The following is a 21,705-nucleotide window of genomic DNA, read 5'->3' as shown; positions in this document are numbered from 1 at the left end:
ACACACACACACACACACACACACACACACACACACACACACACACGAGCAATTCCGATAAAAATCGGTGATATCTTACAGTACAACCTGTGTACTGTCCACGGCGCCGCCCCTTACATTCCGGGAGAATCGCGTGTTGGCCATGATTACAGTAACAGTGCAGCGACCAAACGTCCTCGCGTCTCTCCAAACGGCTGTGCTGCCCGGCGGGAAGCGCGTCGCCTCCACATCTGTCCCGCAACACCGCAGCGAGGTCGCAGGTAACGCCAGGTGGGTCACGGTAACGTGGGGTCGCCCTGCAGCGCCAGGTGATACTGCTCTTTCATCACCCACTGTGCATGCTGCAAAGCCTGGTGTGTATCCAAACTTTAAAAGAAGTTTCAGCGGTCTCGTTTTCTAATTCGCGTCGATGCTTCGCTTAACTTTATTTAGTGCTGATATTTACATTCTGATGGACGTGTTTACACGTGGCTCTAACAAATTCTTTTGTCGGACGTTATCATTTTATTTTGATAGATGGCTTCCAGATTTTACATTTAAAGCTAAAGCTAACTGGTACAGTAAGCAATAATTGATAATCTACTTCTGAACGTTACTGATCGGACTTAACTGAGGTAGAACGGATAGCGGGAAACGTGATTCATAACGTGGAAAACAAGGAACAGGCGCTGAATCTGAGGATATTTGGTTGGAGCGGTGCCAGAGAAAACAGCGCTTCACAGGGGGACGTGTTCACACTTGCTCAGCAGTGCCACAAGTGATGTAATAACGGGTATTAAACGCTGTAGACTGTCATGCATGGCCCTAGATTCCGAGTCGGCTCTCCTTCACGCCTCCTCTACGCCTGCTTTACAGAGCAACCACAATGCTGGGAATCTGCGTGATGGTCGCACTGTGCGTTGGCGTCGTCGCCCAAGAGACAGAGGAGCCTGTTTCTTATACGGCAAGTGGTTTATTGCGGCTATTATAATAAACATTGTTATAGACAAGGCCCGTTTCCCCAAATGAGCACTGTCTGCGTTTGGATGCCATAATCATGGAGCAACGTGATAGGGGGAAATTAACGTGATATTTGCAGAATATGCGATTATTTGTTGACGGAGATCCAAGTAGCGCAAACAGGTCACAGCTTGCAAGTAATTGCCAACATGTTCTCGTATCAACAGTGCACAGATGGCTACGAATACGATACGGTCAGACAAGCGTGCAAAGGTAAGAAATGGCCTCGGCATCCCTAAAGTGCCACCACCTCCGTAACGCTATGGACAGTTTTCCTTCAACTCAATCCACTAGTTCCTTCAACTCAATGCCACCACTGCCCTCTTCGACGTCTTTCAACAGATATCGACGAGTGTGTGATCGTCCCTGACGCCTGCAAAGGCGGCATGCAGTGCTACAATCACTTCGGTGGCTATCTCTGCCTCCCGCGAAACGCCCAGATCTTCGTCAGTAGCGAAGATGAGCAGCAACCCGTGGAGCAGGATCCCCCCAACCCTCCGGTACCGCCCACTTTGCTTGAGCGCCGGGCCATGCGATGCAGTCCCGGTTTCACCCTGGATGAGCACAACTGCAGAGGTGGGTCAGGACGGCGTCAGGCGGTCCGCACATCACACTCAGATCTAAGTCAATGGTGGTATCTGAAAGTAGGATATAACTGTAAAGTAAGGCTCCGATATGATGGAAAATAATGTCAAGGAATACCAGAAAATGGATAATATTATTATATAGTGGTAGGCTATATTTCTTACGTAAGCTGTAGTTGTAGTTAGCCAGTCATAAGACCTACCATAACCAACAGTCAGTGCTGTAACCTGTGAATACCACTGAAGTTGTAATTGTAATTTGCAGTCTGACACTACTACAGTCAATTGAGTACTGTATAGTTATTGCTGTTATTGCTATGAAATTGTAATATTTACTGTAAACTTTTATGGAGTACCTGAATATTTCGATAGGTCTTGCGGGCGAAGGTGTCTCTCGAGACTTGACCTTTGTGGTTGGTTCCTGATGCTATAAGAATTTATTATTGGCATTGCCCTGTAAATACAAGGTAATTGAAATGGCAGTCAGTGGGTGTCAGTGTAACCATTTATAATCTATCACCACACAGCATGGCAGAGAGGGCACTATTCACTTTCACGTAACTCTCCTATTATCTGTAAGAACCACAGAAGCCCAAAGACAACATATCTGATACAAATGAAGCAGTGATTTAAAAGCTGCCATAGTCAGCCCTTTGACCCAGGCTGCCCAGTGATGTTTGTCTGTCAACTTGTGAGAAACAGTGAGAAAGCACTGAGAAATGTCCCTGCCAAGCATATCCGTTGGCAGCAGTCAGAACCTCTTTAACTCCTATGTTACACCAACTTTCACTGCAATTGACTGCCCTTGGCATGGGATTTTCTTGGCTTGGATTCAGTGTCCTTTGAAAACATGGCCATTACTTCTTGTTTTGAATATTCAGGGGACTTAACGGATGGGTGTAGCCAACTTTGTATTGCTGTTCTTCAGATACAGAATTTTAATGGCTTTATTTATGTTACTTTGCTCCACACTTCACTGAAGATGTCCTGTCGTGCATGCAACATGCTCGAACCGCTCAAAATCTTCTTTTGTGTGAAGCCGTGTGAAGACGTGGAGTCGTGTGGATGGCACACGCTAGGCATCCGCCCGGCATCCTTGGAAAGATGGAAGACATTGAACATCCCCCGGATGAGGAACGATGCAGCACAGGACTTGCCCCCGAACGGATTCATCCGAATCCCCTGTAAAGCTGATGTCAGTTCAGCTCAAATGAGTGCCGTGATGGATGATGTATCTGGCATGTTCTTCTTGCTGCTGTGGTCTGTGGTCACCCATTTGTGCTTCGCCGGTTTATTTTAGTCATAAGTCAGCACCTCGGTGGGCTCTGAGACTCTCTTTGATTGCATACAGATGAAGAAGCTTTAGAACATAATAGCACAGTGGCATTGCTCACGGTAATGGAGAGAGAAAGGTTGCGGAGAGTTTGTGTGTGTGTGCATGTGTGCATGTGCGTGTGTCCATGCATTCGTGTTCGTGTGTGTGTGTGTGTGTGTGTGTGTGTGTGTGTGTGTGTGTGTATGTATGTGTTAGATGGCTCTTGGTGAGTCGAAAGTTGATTTGATGTCATTGAATGAGTCAACAAGCTCCCCGTTCCCCTGATTTTATTATGCCCCATTTGTGCCGCGTGGAAGAGCCAGTGTAAACCCAGATCCTGCCTTCCACCTCATTACTCAGGTCTGCAATAAGGGCCAGCACACAGAAAACCTAGCAAGACTATATTCTGATGTAAATGTTAGTAAAAGACCATGCTCCAATAGTAGTCACAAGTAAACATGAGGTCTGTTGTAATCTGTGCTGGAAATCCAAAAAGGAAGCTTTTTAAAATGATCTTCTGGCTTTCAGATTACAACAGAACTACAAAGCACTATTGGATATAGTATGCAAAGCATCCCTATATTTCATGATGTACAAATACTGCATGAAAGCATTATCCTCAGTCACATTCAGCACATGTTCAACCCTCTTAAACCAAGAATGAAAGATTCCAACTTTTATTCATATATTTCTTTGTTGAATTACATTTGCCTCTCAGGTAACTGACTTGCACGCATTTTCAACTTTATTTTGTGTATTGTGTTCTGTGTTTACTATTCCTCTCAAAGGGAAACCTCAGCTCAGAGCTTTGCTCTAATAATTAAGTGTACTGTACTGGTTGGTAACATTCCTTTTTAGTAGCCTTTTTACTTACTAACGTTTTGGGGCTAGTTTGGCCTTCACAAGAACTGCTTTTCCATGGGTGTCAGTTTCTTAATTGGTGAGGGATGAAGCTTAATGTATTCATTAGCCAAATGATTGAACAGTTCTTGGCTGGGTTGTGGGGGAGGTGGTCTTTAGTCAGATTTGTAAGAGTTATGGCTTGAAATGTATCCATTCATGGAAAAATAACAGCCATTGGTGTGAGTCACCAGCAAAGGTGCGAGTATTTATCCTGAAACACTGAGGCAGGTCTCTTTCCTCCCATTCAGGTTTATGGGGCTTATAAAACACCAATGGATCCCAGGTAGGCCAACTACATGGGACCACTGGACCTAATTATCAGAACAAAATGAATAGATGATTGTGGGTCTCTTTGGAAATCTGACCACAAAAAAAGGTTTACTGTTTGTTTGGGAATACGTTCCGTACCTGTGTTTTGTTTATATTGTTATCAATATTTTATTCATGTCCTCTGTTTAGTGACTTGTCATTGCATGTTTCCACAGTAGTCTGGATTATATTGAACTGCTTGAATAATTCTTTTCCATAAACTGCATTTATGTCTCACAAACCATTTAGTAATAATCATATTTTTTCTGAGCTGTAATGTGTAGAAGGTGCAATAACTGTACTTGCTGAATCAGATTTTTTTTGTCATAGCTAGCAACCCAACAGAGAGCTTTGTCCTTGATTTCCAAGGGAATTTGTCTTAATTAGGATTGGGTTTCCTTTGGAGGGACTTTCTCATCTGCTATTAGTGTTTAACAGACTTTAAATTGTGATTTACAACTCACAGCACAGACACCCAGTCTGTTTCTCAAAAAGCCATTAATGAAGAAACCCCAGGGCATCGAATAGTGCTCATGCCTCACTTCCTCATGCCTCTAGGGTAGGAAGTTGCAGACGTCCACCCAGACGGGACGAGACAGGAGATGGAGAGATCCGACTCAGGTCATTGCATACCTGTAGTGAAGCCCTCACGGGTGCGTTGCAGGAATATTTATTTCTAAGTGGCGGCTGGCCTGACGTGGCATAAGGTCATCTATTTATGGTAGGCGGGGTCTGGGAATGAGCTAAATTTGTTCCAATTACTGTATGTTTGCCATGTTCATTATGTATAGGGCCATTTGAGCAAAGCAAAATAAAAAAATTAATCGTTTTGCATGCTTTTGACCATGTAGCTACAGCCAGCGGACGTGCAAAGCTATTCATAAACAAAAAGAGCCTCAGGAGCCCAGCTCGAAGGGCAGTTTGGGAATTTGGTGGAATCTTATATGTGCATAACGAAATAGAACACTCTATGGGGAAAAACTCCAGTTATTTAGCGCCCAAGCCAAGTCCTAACTTCCTATTGGTCAGAGAGTTCAACTTTTTCAAACATTCTAACTCCTCCCCTCACTGGACACGTTGATCCCTAACGAACAGGAGGAGGGGCTATTTAATGTGTGGGTGGTGCAAAGTTGTCTCCATGTCCATGGACATTACAACTCCAACACATTCAGCTGTGGCTAGCCCATCTTCTGTAGTAATTCTTGCCCATAGCCATTGAACCATGGCTTTCATGCATGATGTGCAATTTGCTATCCTCAATTTCCTAACGGAATTATATCAAATCCAGATGTCACTGCAGATCTCATGACGGCAGGTCTTTGGCTTGTTTCGCAAGCTAACTAAGAAGGCCTATATCCTAACAAATGGTTGTGTAGATTTTAGTCTTGGGAGTATGAAACTCTCCCATGCAACATACTCGAAGATGTTTGCTCCAGAAGTTCCGTCCTCCAACATTTCTCTCTCTTCACTCGGGGTTAGAAAAGTCTGTTTCTTTGTTGCCTTTTAGTTTTCTGGGTTGTGGTGGCAGAGTTCGTCCTGTTTTGAGTCTCCCAAGTTATGGGGCACCAGTCTGGTCCAAAAGTGAATTGTATCAATGAGCTTTGTAGTTCATGGATCATGGTTCCAGAGGAAAGTGTAAGAAAAAAGCTAATTTACTTGTTGCGTTGACAGCGTGGGAGCTATCACCTTGTTCTTGGCTTTTGCCATTTGTAATTGTTTTCATGTTTGAAAACGATGGTCTCCTGAACTGTCCAAAGATGACTATTCCTCAACATATCAACATTCTTAGTTCCACTCTTCTAAGATATCACATAATCTTGAATGAAAGTGATGACAATTTAGGTCACTGGTTGTGCTTTTGCCATGACAAACACAAATTAGCTATTTATGAGCATGAACTACCACACTGCACTCTCAGTGGAGATGTAATACTCATGAACAAGTTGCTCTGGAATGTTGGAGGGTGCTTTTTTTTCCATTTGCGCATTATTGTGGAAGAAATGACTCACCTCTAAGATAAGCATCAGATCAGTTCATAATCGGGAAGAATGTTACAGTCATGACCAGAAACAGATCACTACCAAGAATATGGTTGTCAAATTTCATCTCATAACTACAATGAAATGTACTCTTCTCTAACACTGGTTGTGTAGTATCTGTCTTGATGTTTAAGGTTATATTTTTTACTTGGTTGGGTTTGAATTACCAAAAAAGGGCAAAGATTTCACTGATTAATTAGAGAAGTGCACTGCATTTTGAGTCCAATATAGTGAGCTAATTGTTTGAGGAAATTCCTTCAGATCAGATGTCAGCAATGTTTATTTCTCAGATACGTTCATTTGAAAGTACCATTGGAGAGATGAAGCCGATAGCTGAATGGTAGAGCCACTTTGCAGACCCAGCAAAACACCGTTCTGTGCAGTGATGTAAATGCAGCAGGACCTGTCAATTTTTACACAGAGCTCCAGTAGAAGATAAAATGGGGCCAACTGGCCCCGACGTTCTGAATGTCCTGTTCGACAGGCTTTTCTGTAGATTGTGCTTGTTGCTTGTCTCCTCGCTGTGTGTCAGTGCATGCTTTGCACAAATCGTTTAGCCTGGCCTGGCGGATAGAGTAAGGCCATGGAGATGAGCATGGCACTGCGTGGAAGTGCACAATGTTGTTGTTATTGCTGGACTTCATTTGTTGGACTCCAGCTGCTTCCTGCCCCTGTATGCGAGGAATTGTTGATCTTTCTGTTCTCCGTGCAATGCCAGAGTCATGCGATCCAACCTAACCAACAGATCTGGCATCGGGTCAAAAGACCCATCCAGGTCCTTCAACCAGGGCCTCCACGCTGGATGATTTGGAGTCAAAGAATGCCTAGCAACTGTATAGGAACTGCAGAATAGCATCTGTACTGCTGCGTGACAAAGGACAGAGTGGTATTGTGTTAGAAAAAAACTCATCCACCTGCTTTTATCATTTTTACAATCTGTCTACATTTAGTTTGACTAAACTGACGTTTGACTATATTGCAGCATGGCTACCAACAGCAGACAGATCAAAGGGAAGATAATTTTGAGTAGTCACTGATGTACTGTCAAGGCCCGGAAAATGAGTGTGGCTAAGGTGAGGTGAAGGCGACCCAGTGTTCACACTGATTACTCCCATCATACTGATTTGTCCTCCCATTGACGAGCTGGTGCCAGACGTGTAGTGGTGAACAGACCACTGCTTTCTCCTCAAAGAACGATCAGGTTCTGGGTGTCGTACTGATCTGTTTTTTGAGGTTTTTTTGGCACTGCTTGAACGGATTTCGTGTCCATTGCTTCAGAGGTGGCAGGTCTGAATTCCTCATCTTTCTCAGCGTTTCTGTGGATGAGCTGTGTTATTGCAACCTTGCGTCCTGGGTCGCTGCAAATTCCTGGGTGTAGTTTAGCAGAGGCTGACCTGCGCAGTGCTTTAAGCTTTGTTATTAGATCCATTCATCTCATACAAAGGTTGTGCAATATTCTCTCCCTGACTGGCATTGCAATAGCAACAGAAATGCTTAACTATTTTTGCCAATCGTGTTGTCTCGCAAGTATGATATTAATATTTTCCTAACAGAAAAAAAATTCTGGAGCTGTCCTGAAAAAAAAATTGGGTGCGATCTCAGACCTTTGAAGCAGCTGCCAATGCAATCATCATCAATCATCAGAGTAAAGTTCACGAAGTGAATTGATCACTTTGTAGTTCTCATATGGCTCGCCAGCACGATGTTTATCTTTCTTCCTTGAGACCCAAATGGAACCAAACTCCTTTTGGCTGATAAAGCCTGTTGTGTCCGAACTATTCGCTGGGGTTGATCAAACATCAAAGCACCCTTGACTTCCACTGCCCAGGGAATGGTCAGCTGAGTGTGGATCGTCTTGGAAGGTTAATTCCTCTTGTCCGTCCGAGACTCTTCAGAGCAGATTTGACAAAAGGTCATGAACTGCAGTGAAGACCACGAGGGAAGACTCATCGGTCACTAACTGGCAAAGAAAACAAAAGTCTTAGGACATGAGCAGTTGTCTCTGTTTTTGCTCTATCCTGCCTGGCTTTGTGGTAACTTCAGCAGCTATATCTGTTTTTAACTGTGTTAAATAACTGTTAAAGATGTTTAAGGTCCTTGTGAATGTATTTCCTTAAGGGCCGTATAAATCTGATGTGAAATTTAATGGATTGTTAACTTCAAACACTTCCCTGCTGATGATATTTTTTGTTTCTTCAGGGTTTACACCATTTAAAAAACGGAACCAAGCAGAATTACTGTTCAAGGAGATGACTCAAGTAGTGTTTTGGACACGGTCCCACTTTCCATTACAATGGCCGAGTGAAAACACAAACCGGCCCCCAGTGTGGCGATTACAACAAGTTCAATCATGTCAGTGAAAATCTGGTAGGGGGAAAAAAGAACATTACATGTGAGTTATAGCCAAACAACTGCTGGCGTAAGACTTGAAGTTTCACTGCGAAAGAACACAGGGCAGCTCAGTATCCTCTCAGCTTCACTGTCATTCAAGTACATTATAAACAGATGTGTTTAAAACTCTATGGCAGCATTTACACGCTGCCTATACTCAGATGCGTTGCCTTTCTGGTGTGGATGATCAAAAATTCCAAGGGAGTGATTTGTGAAAACATACATAGAAATATAATGGGCTCTTTGCTTAGTCTTACTGATGAGTTTTACAATAGCAGCAACATATAGGGAGTTGGACAAAATTGCCTGTTGGTTCTAGTGTTTGGTTTTCTGTACGTGTCATGGTTGTGCAGTATGCAGTATTTAAGAATGATTTGCTGTTATAACCATTGTCAATTAGGTTATTGGTGTACATGGGATGTCAAATGGCACAGTCAGGTGTGCTTTCAGTTTAGAAGGACTGGGTATGTCTGACGTTTGCCACAAATCCTGATGGCAGAGCTTTAGGTGAGGCTACGATGGGCCCCCAGCAGCAGGAGTATCCCTTGAGTGTGTGAACTAGACTCAGGAGGGTTCGGCGAAAGGCAGCTGTCTCAAGTACTGACTTGACTGAGTTAACTGGTGGTGTCTGCTTATTTTGGGACGCTTCTTTTGTAGTTCAGTTGCTGTCAGTGCTCATGCAGGGCCCCAACATCACAGGCAGTCCACTTACAGCAATGATTTTTTGGGAGTGGGGTAAATCTTTTAAAAAAGGGTTTTGTGTCAAAGATGAGATGAATCAGAGACTGAATGACTGGAAAACCACAGAGAGAGAGAGAGAGAGGGAGAAGGAGTTTATCCGTGTAATTTAAAAACATGAATTGATGAAATGAGGTAGAAAAAAAAGCATAAAAGAACAGGACGAACCAAAATGAGAGGGGTAACGCTCATCACTTTTTCCACAAACATTTTGCGGGGCTCGCTGGTGTTAGCTGAGCGCCGTGCTTCCCCTCCTGCCCAGCTGTGGCGTTTGAGTGGGAGGTCAGGCCAGGTTTGGTGGGGGGGCAGAAAGGGGACCAACTGGGTTCCCAACGTTGTTTACTCAGACTTAAGACTCCAGGTGGGGCTGGTGGCCAAAATGACATCACTCTTGCACACGCGAGCGCAAGTGTGTGCGTGTGTGTGTGTGGGTGTGTGTGTGTGTGTGTGTGTGTGTGTGTGTGTGTGTGTGTGTGTGTGTGTGTGTGTGTATACTGGGCAGAACATGCTGCTGTATTATGTGCGTGCTTCACCACAGATAAAGCAGACACAGTAGTTATAGGGATGGTTTAAGGCACAGCAACAAAAAAGTCCCGCTAAAGACTTTTAATTTATGGTTCTGATTTTCAGTAATGTGCCATGGAGTTATTTCAGAAAAGCAAAAGGTTAATAGGCCCATTTGTTGTCTATTTTCTGTACAGGGCGGGTAACCACAGACCACCCAAAATGCCTTATGCACTCAAAAGAAGAGTGATCGTGTGTAGGATAGTGAAAATGCTTTATATGAGACCCTGTCATAAACGTCAGAGAGAGAGAGAGAGAGAGAGAGAGAGAGAGAGAGAGAGAGAGAGAGAGAGAGAGAGACTGAGAGAGAAAGAAAATGGAGAGAACCATTGCATAAACTTGTTTCAAAGCATGGCCTCATCCCTCACCACACAAGTAGCTGAGATAGGTTAATAAGTATCCAGTGATTTACTTTCCACAGAGTTTTGAACATCTAAATATGTTATAAAAGACGTAAATGCAAACATTTTTAGATTATTTGTATAATTAAATTAGTACTATTTATGTCTGGTGGTAATAGCAAATTAGCTATCAAATGGCATAAACTGTTTTTTTTTTTTTTTTAAACCAGTGAGTAGAGAGTAAGTGTGTATTCTTTTTAATATGGAATTAAATCAGTACAAAGCAGTACAAAGGCAATATTTTGTGGCTAACAGTTGCAGTGGTTGCAGTGATGTAGTGCAATGCTATTTATGAATTAGAGCTATGTTTCTCAGTCCTTATCCTGCAACACCTCTGCATTGCACATGCATTTAGTCATTTTGGTGGTAGAACACATCTGACGTGACTCATTACTTAATGAACTAGCCATGCATTAGACATGGATAAACAATATCATGTGCTCTGGAGGTTAACTCCTGTCTAAGATTGGAAAACATTAGTGGATAAACTTGACCAACACCCTTCTTGACTGGACATTAGGGCTGCACAATATATCAATTGTTAAGCATTATCGCAATATTAGCTTTCGCAATACTGATATTTTGACAATTTGTGTATGTGTTTTCTGAGCATGATGACCATTTTGAATGAGGATTCTGTGGGCAAGAATCAAGATTTGATGAGTCATGGCATTCCCATGAGCATTTAAGTGTAGAGTACCACTGGTCATGAAAGTAAGGGACAGACCCACAAATACAGAATGGCATGTTTTGCAAAATTTTCAGAAAGCTAAAATGTTAAGATAATTACAAAAATATCCTGCCAGTGAAACCACAGCAGCTTAATATAAAATTTCATTTATACTATTCATGCTCTTTTGGTCAGCTGCTGTCAACCCATTACTTTATTAAATAATGTAATTTAGTTACCATTCTGTAATGTTTGGACAAAACTTGAATATTTTTATGTCATGACAAGTCCAGGTTGAAAATACCGAAGGCTCAAAATGTCCTCTTTTGAGAGAGACAGGAATGGTCAGCAGCTTCAGATTCCTGGGGCTGCAGCTCTTTGCTGATCTATCTTAGGTAAGCACGTAACACCCCCGCGTCTGGATGACCTGGAAGGGTTAGGTACCGCTTCCTGTGCTGAGGAGACGAGTTGTGAGTGGGCGAATGCGATCTCTAGAATCACCACAGGTGTTCTGAAAATCTGTGCTACCCTACCTAGGGCTACTGTGCATGCACATGCTAATTTCACATCAGTGTCATCGCACACCCGTAATGCTAAATTATAGACATATCTATCCATTCATGCTACTGTGTCAAAATGTACTACCGCAGCAGAACGTGCTTCCAGCATTAATACTGTAGGTACGATCACTTTATAGGCTATATTACCTTATCAGAACGTGTGTCCAGCATTAATACTGTAGGTACAATCATTTTATAGCCTATATTGTCTTATCAGAACATGCTTTTAGCATTAATACTGTAGGTACGATCATTTTATAGGTTATATTAGCTTATCAGAATGTGCTTCCAGCAATAAGAGTTAATTAAGTCATGTACTGATTACTGGAATGCTTAACGTTAAGTATTAAGAAGTGCTCGTTTCAAGGTCAATCAACTAAAACCAGTTTTAGTGTAGGATGGAATAAACAGATGGATAAAATCAAGAACGATTATTTATTGGCAAGGGTAAAACAAACTGACTGATATTCACAAAAATATTTAACAATTGTCGACAAAACACAATAAAATCCAAAAAGACGTTGCAATGTGATTAAATATGATAAATGGGCAATATTCACTGTTAATCCAAGAGAAAAAACAGCTGACAGAGCACAATTATGGGCTACACTAAACACTGACGTGAAAGTAGTATGCGCAGTAGCCATAGGTAGGACAGCTCGATGTTCAGAACACCTATTATCTCATCGCGGTGTGCATCGCTAGTCCGAAAAACTCAATTGTCTTGAACAACAAAACGTGATGAAAGCATCAGGAATTCCACTCCTGAGTTCTAGCACCATTTGGTGGCTTCCCTGCCCTAATGCACCTACTAAACCTGCTCGTTGACTGAGTGAAATCAGGTGGGTCAGTCCAGGGAAACCACCTGACTGAGCTGAACTCTGACCCTTCAAGACCAAAGGCAGGTCAGGTTGCTGCCACCAGCCCTCGATCTTCAAAGAGAAAGACCGGCCTTTGTTGAGACGTTTAAGCAACCGGCACATCGCATAACCACAAAAACACTTATCAAAACTAGCATGATCAAGACACACAATGAAACCACTACCATGGAGAAATGAGATCAATCTGATCATGTCCAGCAGCTCATCTCTCTGGAGCCTGATCCGCCGCTGTTCTGTGTGGCCTCTGTTATTAAAGGCTGCACAAAGAAAGACCCCAGGCAGTCACAGACACAAGATTCAACACTGCATGTCCCCTTCGATAGCTACAGAAGGAACCCCAGTTCAGTCAGTTCACCAGTGCTCAGTTTCCAACCACCAGGTCATACAAGCCTGTGGCTAAACTGTGTTCAGTTAGTATCAGATTAGCATTATAACATCAGTTATATCAGTTTGCAGTTTGTAAATCAAATCTACTGATGTTCTAGAGTCCCCGTACATTTTACCTTGAGCTTTAATGTGTGTGGGTGCAGATATAGATGAATGCACTATGGGAAGACACACTTGCAGCCCGGACCAGATTTGTTACAACACCCGAGGTTCCTTCCTCTGCCACTGTCAGCCCGGATATCAGAAGAGTGGTGACCTGTGTGTGGGTAAGACATCTTGCATTAATCAGCTACCTGCCACAAATTCAAATCTGCTAATTTTACCTTATCGATACCTGATTTAACACCTATTATAACATCTATCATTAACTAATACATTCATTGAACATTTGTTTATTAAACACAAATTAATATTAATATTAATTTATTATTTGTCTTAAATTATTGTCATAATAGTAAATTGTTATTTTCAGTATTCAGTATTCAATGGATAGGATTTGTCAACATACAGTATCAGTCAAAGTTTGGACACTCCTGACTGAATGTACGTGTTTAATAGCAATAAACACATTTTAATCTCATTAATTATTATTATTTTTTTAACAAACAATTTTGGGAAAGGTGTTGGCCTATTATATATTATCGGCGTTAACGGCGTTCAATAATGTGATACTCTTATCGGGCGATATAAAAAATATCGCCATTAATCTATTCTTAAAGTTGGGTTGGGAGCTGTTGTCAAAATTGGTAAGCAAACTATGATGACTTTCACCTTGATAGTTTAGCTCTGGTGTATTCCTAACCAAATTGTACAGTAGGGGGCGAGAACGAGTTTTCAAACCTGTGAATTACAAAGACTACCACAACAAATCGCACATGTGCTTACATGTATGCAGCCACGAAGCCGCCAGGTTTGTTTCATGGAAAATTCATTTTTAAGAAGCTTCCTAATGGAGACATTGACAAGACTAAAGTTGTTTGCACCTTATGCAACGCGTAATTAGTTTATTGTAGGAGTTCTACCAGTCTGAAGTACCATTTAAACGCAAAGCACCCGTTTGCTAATGCTGCTGACGCTGGGTCAAGCACTGATGCAGCCCAGGGGAAAAATCGCCGCCAAACTACTCTGAGTGCAACTGAGGCAAGGTCAGCGCAGCTCTATCAGACAAGTTGACCAATCTCTTCGCTCAGTGGATTGCCACTAGCTGCCGGCCCATAAGCATGGTTAGAAACCCTATCTCAACCCTATCTTTTAGTCATTACTTGGGTAGCACGCATATTCTGAATGAGCCATTTTAATCCAGATTAATCTAGGTTAATTTCAAGATTTCAGTGAGATTAATCTAGATAAAAAAAAATGAATCGTTGCCCACCCCTTCAGGAGTATCTTCAGGAGTGACAGGGAATCGCCGTAGGGGGCCACTCCATGAAGCTGGATAAGAGAACACCAAGAGTGTGCAGCATCTGCCACCAAAGTGTGTGTGGTTTCACTGGTTTGATAAAATAAAATATTAGATTGTTTTTTAAAGGAGATAGTAAAATTGGACAGAGTGGGTGTGTCTAAACCTTTGACTGGTGCTGTGTATGTTAAGTAAAAATGTTTAGATTTCTTTGGACAGCCATAGGGAGTAATGCCAAAGAAACCAATTCGTTGCAAGGAGTGTGTGTGTGTGTGTGTGTGTGTGTGTGTGTGTGTGTGTGTTTGTGTGTGTGTGTGTGTGTGTGTGTGTGTGTGTGTGTGTGTGTGTGCGTGCATCCTCACAGACAGAGATGAGTGCCTCTTGTCACACTACTGCATGCACAGATGTGTGAACACCCCTGGCTCATACTACTGCGAATGTAACAGCGGCTACCAACTAGCCAGCAATAACCACAGCTGTGTGGGTGAGTGATGCAGACCAGGGCATCTTCTCCTGCTCTTGTGTGTCCACACTGTCAAAAGATGGTCAGGCCGTGTGTTCCTGTGTGTGTTTGCGCGTGTTAGGGAGAATTGGACAGTGAGAGAGTACCTCTCTTCTGCGAGGAATAAGAGTGCAATTGGTCTCAACTAAAGCCATCACGTGATTTCAAACGGCTTTTGTTTATGCTTTCAGGACATCCGCTAAAGACTCACAGCCAGTTTTTTTTTCATCCCCAGACCATTTGAGGGGAAGAAGAAAAACAGAGGTGTTCAAATGTTATTGTGCTCAGCTCATGCATGCACGCTATTGTTCCTCAAACCCATGCTCATTGTTTTGGGTTCAGGCCCATCTCCTGTCAGCAGATCTACACTGTCTAGTGTAGCCTCTTTTTGTGCTAAACGATTTTGTCAATTGAATGCTGAACTTTTAAAAATGAAATGCAAAAACAGAAAGCTAGTGATATTTTAGTACATTGTCCCAAAGTTGTATGGTATGCATCTATACTACGTCAACCTGCGGTCTCTACCTGTGCATTTCTATTGTCAAATGTCTTTCAGGTTTACAGGTTTTTTTCTCGCTCCACTGAAAACACTTGTTCCAAAAGTCATTACCAGTTTTTTAATACCATATTGTTTGTTGATTGTGCTATGTGATGATTCACTTCCTATGAGAGCACTGTAGCAAGTGAACTTTGAACCTTCTCACCAGCAATAGAACACCTTGGTTGGCTTATAGGAAATTAGGTACTGAGTCCTTGACAAATTTCTTTGAGCCCAATGAGAGTCTTGAATAGCTTTAAAAATATATATATAAATGTCTTGTTTTCGAGTAAGCTTTAGAAATGTACTTTGGAGGAAACGTGCCAGAGAGAATAATGCCAGGGGGTTTGCTGTTCTGCTACAATAACAAAGGAGTCGCTCACCACCTTGCTTGTCCCTTGGAGGCCGAACAGCATCTGACTGCTGAACGCTGCTCTCTTTCAGACGTGAACGAGTGTCAGGTCAGTCAGCCGTGTCAGCACCAGTGCTACAACCTGATGGGTTCGTTCATCTGCCAGTGCAACCAAGGCTTCGAGCTGGCTCCAGACTCTGTCTCCTGCCTGGGTAGGTACGGGCGAATGACAAAAACCGGCTAGGTGCTTAGCATGGATGTCCTGCCCGTCCGCAGACGAGTAACAGGCAGAATAAACCAGAAGATTTTTTTTTTTGCTGGCGTGGTGAGGTATTTAGTATCTGGCCCTGTAAAGGAATTCATAGCTGACTGCAAGCCAGTTTTTGCAATATGTGTTTAGTGCAACCGTTAGCACTGGAAGCTCTTATGACACGGCGACTCAGAGACTCAGCAGTGCACAAGCGTGTGTGTCGGGGCAGATGCCGTGACTCTGTTGGTCAATGGATTTGCTTTCTGTCGCTGTCATCCAGACATCGACGAGTGTGCCTTCTCCAGCTACATGTGCCAGTATACCTGCGTTAACAGCCCGGGCGAATATTCCTGCACCTGCCCTGAAGGATACCAACTCCACGGAACAAGAATGTGTCAAGGTATCTCCTCCTCCTCATCCCAGATAGAAATAGGCCTCGCCACTCTTCCCTAAACCCTCCTTGCCCCTGCTCCACCCCTTCTCCCATGCCTTCCTGCCCGATTCGGAACTGTATCAGGCTGGACACTTCAGCTCCGAGAGAGATATATAACGGAATATGGGCTCTCTGCACTTAACCGCACTGTCATGGAAAGAATGCAAGATCCTGTGTGTGCACAAACAGGGCGGCAGTGTTCTACCCTGCGAAAACTCCCATTTCAGAGATTTATGTTAGTGGGCTTTAAAAAAAAAATCTAGGTGTTTCAAACGGGCAACTGTGTTGTTTTTTTTCCCCCTCTCCCCCGCGTTCAGGTGAATGAGTCGGAGGGAGAGAGAGGGTCCACTGATGGATCCCTCCTGCCGCTGTGTCAAAAATAGCTCTCCTCAGTTTCAAGGGCTCTTTGATGGTGCGGAACTGTTTGGTGTGGGTGGGTGTAGGTGTGGGTGGGTAGGCGTGGGTGTGTGTGTCTTGATGCCTGAATAAACTCCATGCTTGCTAGGGATGCCCCATGTTTTCCAGGATTCCCCTTTTACAGTTACAGAGGGGCCAGGGTTTAGTACAGTTCTAATCTTAATACTCTACAGGATGGTTTGCCAAACATGGATTAAGCCTAATCCTGGATTTAATGCAGATTTTCAATAGTGAATCACCACTGCCACTGCCATTTAGTACAAGCCTGGGAAACCATCCTTGTATGAAATTTGTTTTCCATAGGGGTTTGGGAATTATGTATGCTTGCACTACAACTGTATTAACTGCCTGCAAGGACACAAACCTCCTTGATATGCGACTCCCCTTTTGTAATGTTACGGTGGTTCCAGGACTGATTGCAACAATAGAAGTGGAATGAACGTTCTGAAGTGTTCAGCTCGCCCCATGTCCCGTTCCCCCATGTTGTTATAGACATTAACGAGTGTGAAACCGGCCATGAATGCAGCGAGGAGGAGATGTGTTGGAACTATTTCGGAGGCTACCGCTGTTACCCCAGCAACCCCTGCCAGGAGCCGTATGTTCGTACGTCCGAAAAGTAAGTCCACCGTGCAGCGACCCCAAAAAGCATCCTTGAATGTTTTTTTTGCACCTTGAAAGTCAAACCGAACGGAAACGGTCGCCCAACCGTGTAATTCCCTCGCCCGTAGTAGCGGTGAGCAGTGCGGCTTGTTAAACGATGGTGGTACAGTGCGGTTCTTTTCCGTTTCCAGTCGGTGTGTGTGCCAGTCCACGAGCGGGTGCCGCGGTCTGCCACAGTCCATCGTTTACAAGTACATGAGCATTCACTCGGAACGTGCCATACCGGCGGACATCTTCCAGATTCAAGCCACCAACATCTACCCTAACACGCACAACACCTTCAGGATCAGAGCTGGCAATGACGGAGGAGAGTTCTTTTTAAGGGTGAGTAAAAACTCAATATATATTGCCAAAAGTATCCACTCACCTTCCCTGACTCACATTAGCTTAAGAGACATCCCATTCCTAATCCATAGGGTTCAATATGACGTTGGTCCACCCTTTGCAGCTAGAACAGCTTCAACACTTCTGGAAAGGCTGTCTACAAGGTTTAAGAGTGTATTTATGGGGATTTTTGACCATTCTTCTAGAAGCACATTTGTGAGGTCAAATACTGATGTTGGACGAGAAGACCTGGCTCTCAGTCTCTGCTCTAATTAATCCCAAAGGTGTTATATAGGGTTGAGGTCAGGAATCTGTGCAGACTAGTTAAGTTCATCCACACCAGACACTGCCATCCATGTCTTTATGGACCTTACTTTGTGCACTGGTGCACAGTCATGTTGGGAAGAGGAAGGGGCCAGCTCCAAACTGTTCCCACAAAGTTGGGAGCATGGAATTGTCCAAAATGTCTTGGTATGCTGAAGCATTCAGAGTTCCTTTCACTGGAACTAAGGGGCCAAACCCAGCTCCTGAAAAACAACCCCATACCATAATCCCCCCTCCACCAAACTTGGCACAATGCAGTCAGACACAATGCAGTCAGATAAGTACCGTTCTCCTGGCAACTGCCAAACCCAGACTCGTCCATCAGATTTCCAGATGGAGAAGTGCAATTTGTCACTCCAGAGAACACACCTCCACTGCTCTAGAGTACAGTGGCGGCGTGCTTTACACCACTGCATCCGACGCTATGCATTGCACTTGGTGACGTATGGTTTGGATGCACCTGCGACTCATTCCATGAAGCTTTTTGCGCATTGTTCCTGAGCTAATCTGAAGGCCACATGAAGTTTGGATGTCTGTAGTGATTGAGTCTGCAGAAAGTCGGTCAACTCTTTGAAATGAAATGTGCCATATTTTGTCAATTGTGATTTTTACACCCCAATCGAAATTTGTCCTCCGCTTTTAACCCATCTGTGCAGTCAGAACACACACACACACACTAGTGATTACTAGGGGGCTGTGGATCACACGTGCCCAGAGCGGTGGGCAGCCCTAGCCCGGCGCCCGGGGAGCAGTTGGGGTTAGGTGCCTTGCTCAAGGGCACCTCAGTCATGGCCTGTCTGGGAATCGAACCCACGACCCTCCGGTCACAAGACCAGCTCCCTAACCGCCAGGCCATGACTGCCCCTTTGTACTATGCACTTCAGCATCCGCTGACCCCTGTTAGTCAGATTACGTAGCCTACCTCTTCATGGCTGAGTTGCTGTCGTTTCCAAACACTTACATTTTCTTATAATACAGCTGACAGTTGACTGTGGAATGTTTAGGAGCGAGGAAATTTCACAGGTGGCTTCCTATCAGTTGTACACTGGACTTTACTGAGCTCCTGAGAGTGACCCATTCTTTCATAAATGTTTGCAAATATAAATATAATTTGGATGGGTGAGCGAATACTTTTAGCAATATAGTGTGTGTGTATGTATGTATACATGTATATATATTTCCTACTCTATCACCATGTCATTTATCCTCAAGCTCAGGTCCCGTATCACTTTATTTTAACTGCCTCATCTTTTCCAGCGTTCCAGTAATGTGAGTGCGATGTTGGTGTTGATCAAGTCCCTGGAGGGCCCTCTGGAACTAATTGTCGACTTAGAGATGCTCACTCACCACACCGTCACAAACTATCGCACCAGCTCCTTATTACGGCTGACCATTGTCGTAGGACCCTATGCCTTCTAACGACCACCTGTACTTCCAATTCACATCTGTATACATATTGAGTATGCTAAGCAACAATGGCGATACATAACAGACTGCTTTTTTGGGGGGAGGGGGATGGGGAGGAGTCGTGGCCACACCCCCAGTCCTCCTCTCCAGCTTCATTTGGAACACCTAAAATAAGTGAATTCAAAATAAAGGTCCCCACAACCATGTAGCAGTTAATCAAAGCATTATGGAACTTCACCTTACCAAAACGTCTTCTAAATGTGCTTACATCCATAGCAGCAATGATGGGCCATGAGTTGAAGACTGAGACAATATAAGTAATGAGTCTCATTGTTAAAGAATGGCTTCAGTGATGGATTAATACTGAGGTTTAAACCTAATAGCTGGAACTGGCGGTAAGGTATAGTGAGTGCCCCCAGTCCTGCAGGAGTTATGTATGATTAATATGGCTAAATTACTCAGGTTAAAATTACTTTAAATCTTTTTAAACCTTTGTTTTTAATCTACAAAAATAAAATAAAACATCAAATTTTGCCTTCAAAGTTTACAAATCACAGTTGGTGGAGTCCCAGTGGACGATGTTCACATGATTATGCTTTTCCTTATAGTTCTCTGGGCATAAGAGGATTAAGATTCCAGTTCCCTGCTTACCCAGTTACTGTTCCTTTCAGTATTGACTAAAGCATTGGAATGAATAAGGTGAAGTCATGTTCAATCTGGCAACAAACTGTAGTGCATGTTCCGAGGTGTTTTCAAATTGGTGAGAGCATTCGTGGCATCGATTGTTAAGGGGGTTCTGTGCAGCTGTTTGCATAGCTTGATCCTGCCACTTTAATAAATCCAGATTAGATTCATTAGGAACGCACCTCTGTAACGAGTCTTGGTGGCAAAGGGGCAACCCAGACCCAAAAAGCAAATAAATACAGCCAGAAAATGACAGCAGTGCCAACAGTCTGGCAGGACGAATGATCGTTGCACACAAATAGACCCACTGGGCTAATGCAATGGAAAGGGTTTGATCCTCTACGTTGGTTTCAGTGGGGTTACTCTGCCTGTGTTCCCAGTCCAAGACATAAAACACTGCCAAATATCATTTCGAGTACTCCAAACATTTGCATTGATGGATTCAGTATAGTGTGGTCATCATCCATGCAAAAGCAAGACGTTTGTTGTCTTATAGCAATCTTTACAATCCATCATTCATACAGCACTGATGAAGTGGAATCAGTTCTGTGTTTGCTTTTAGGCTCAACTTTGCCACTGGGCTTAAGACAATGGGCTTTCTCTTTAATTATTACTACTGTAGAGTAGCCTACATGTAGTTAAACCTCCACAGTCTAACATGCAGTGCCTTATATATTAAAAAGTTCAATAGTAACTGCATTAGCCTGCTCCATTTCTGTATATTATCAGTACCATTCAGTTTTAAAGTCCTATGCAGTTTAGTATTCTGACATTCTCTATTTAAAACTGGTTTCATACATAATCAAGAAGGTTTTGTACTCTGATGCAGAAGAGGATTGTTGTAAAGAAATAAAGGTTATATTTAAGATTCACGCTGAGTAGTTTTTATTTTGGTTCAAACAGCAGAAAGGATTATTAAAAAATGAATGTAAGCATCCATGTTCGCATTCATTTATTGTTAGCCAAGATTGCATTATTGGTTAATTATGTTAAATCATTACATCAGTTGTGCTTATGCTAAACATCACATCAGGCAGATATTTGGGTGGCATCAGCATTGGCAACATTCTCCAACTACTTATGCTCTGAAAACATCTGATGCTACATGTTTTGGCATGTTATTACACAACCAATCATCATCATGTCCAGGCAGAATTAAAGCTAAACTCTTATAGAAAGGAAGAAAGAAATGTCCCTTGGGCATTTTCTCTTTTTGGGAGATTTGCTAGGAGCCTTTTGTAGAATTATTTGCACAAAATCAAACCTTCTGTAAGTAATAAAAATGCTTCTTTTGCAGCTCCTATGGGTTTGGGCTTTGGAGTGTAGCAGTGTTAGTCAGGCTTTTCCAGTGGGGAACTGGGTCCAGAACAAATCCATTTCCACTCCACTTGATTCCAAGGTGAAGTTCCAATGGATTCAGATCCACCTTATGCTGGCTGGAACTCAATCTCCTTAAAACATCTTACAAGGTTCCTTAGCTGTCTCTGAACCCTGTACCAGAGAGTCTAGATAAACTATAAAGGGATCAGATCAATCAGACACATTACTTTTGAAATGTCTGAGCAATGAGTAAAACGAAAAGAAAAAAATGAGGATGGCAGTAGATTCAAAGCAGAAGGTCTTGGAAAAGTTCAGGCCAAAGGCTGTGGCACCACATTATTGACAGCGGGTGGT

At 43.1% G+C, this 21,705-nt stretch overlaps 1 protein-coding gene across 4 annotated transcripts; it reads left to right on the top strand.

Annotated features, from left to right (window-relative positions):
• The first annotated feature begins 70 nt into the window (after positions 1 to 70).
• On the top strand, positions 71 to 20,903 carry efemp1 (EGF containing fibulin extracellular matrix protein 1). 4 transcript variants are annotated; one of them, XM_077011499.1, is made up of 11 exons: positions 72 to 270; positions 856 to 943; positions 1,167 to 1,212; positions 1,342 to 1,575; positions 12,885 to 13,007; positions 14,505 to 14,624; positions 15,625 to 15,744; positions 16,063 to 16,182; positions 17,125 to 17,248; positions 17,424 to 17,616; positions 19,198 to 20,903. In XM_077011499.1, the coding sequence occupies exons 1-11, from the start codon at positions 143 to 145 to the stop codon at positions 19,357 to 19,359; spliced, it is 1,458 nt and encodes a 485-aa protein (XP_076867614.1). In that variant the 5' UTR covers positions 72 to 142; the 3' UTR covers positions 19,360 to 20,903. The 4 variants fall into 4 exon arrangements, with proteins under 4 accessions (XP_076867639.1, XP_076867614.1, XP_076867622.1 ...); XM_077011507.1 differs by having other exon boundaries at positions 194 to 308; XM_077011515.1 differs by lacking the exon at positions 72 to 270 and adding an exon at positions 306 to 353.
• The last annotated feature ends 802 nt before the right edge of the window (positions 20,904 to 21,705 follow it).

The sequence above is a fragment of the Brachyhypopomus gauderio genome, chromosome 1 (assembly GCF_052324685.1).
Source record: "Brachyhypopomus gauderio isolate BG-103 chromosome 1, BGAUD_0.2, whole genome shotgun sequence".
NCBI lineage: Eukaryota > Metazoa > Chordata > Actinopteri > Gymnotiformes > Hypopomidae > Brachyhypopomus > Brachyhypopomus gauderio.
This window is presented reverse-complemented; position numbering and strand designations above follow the sequence as displayed.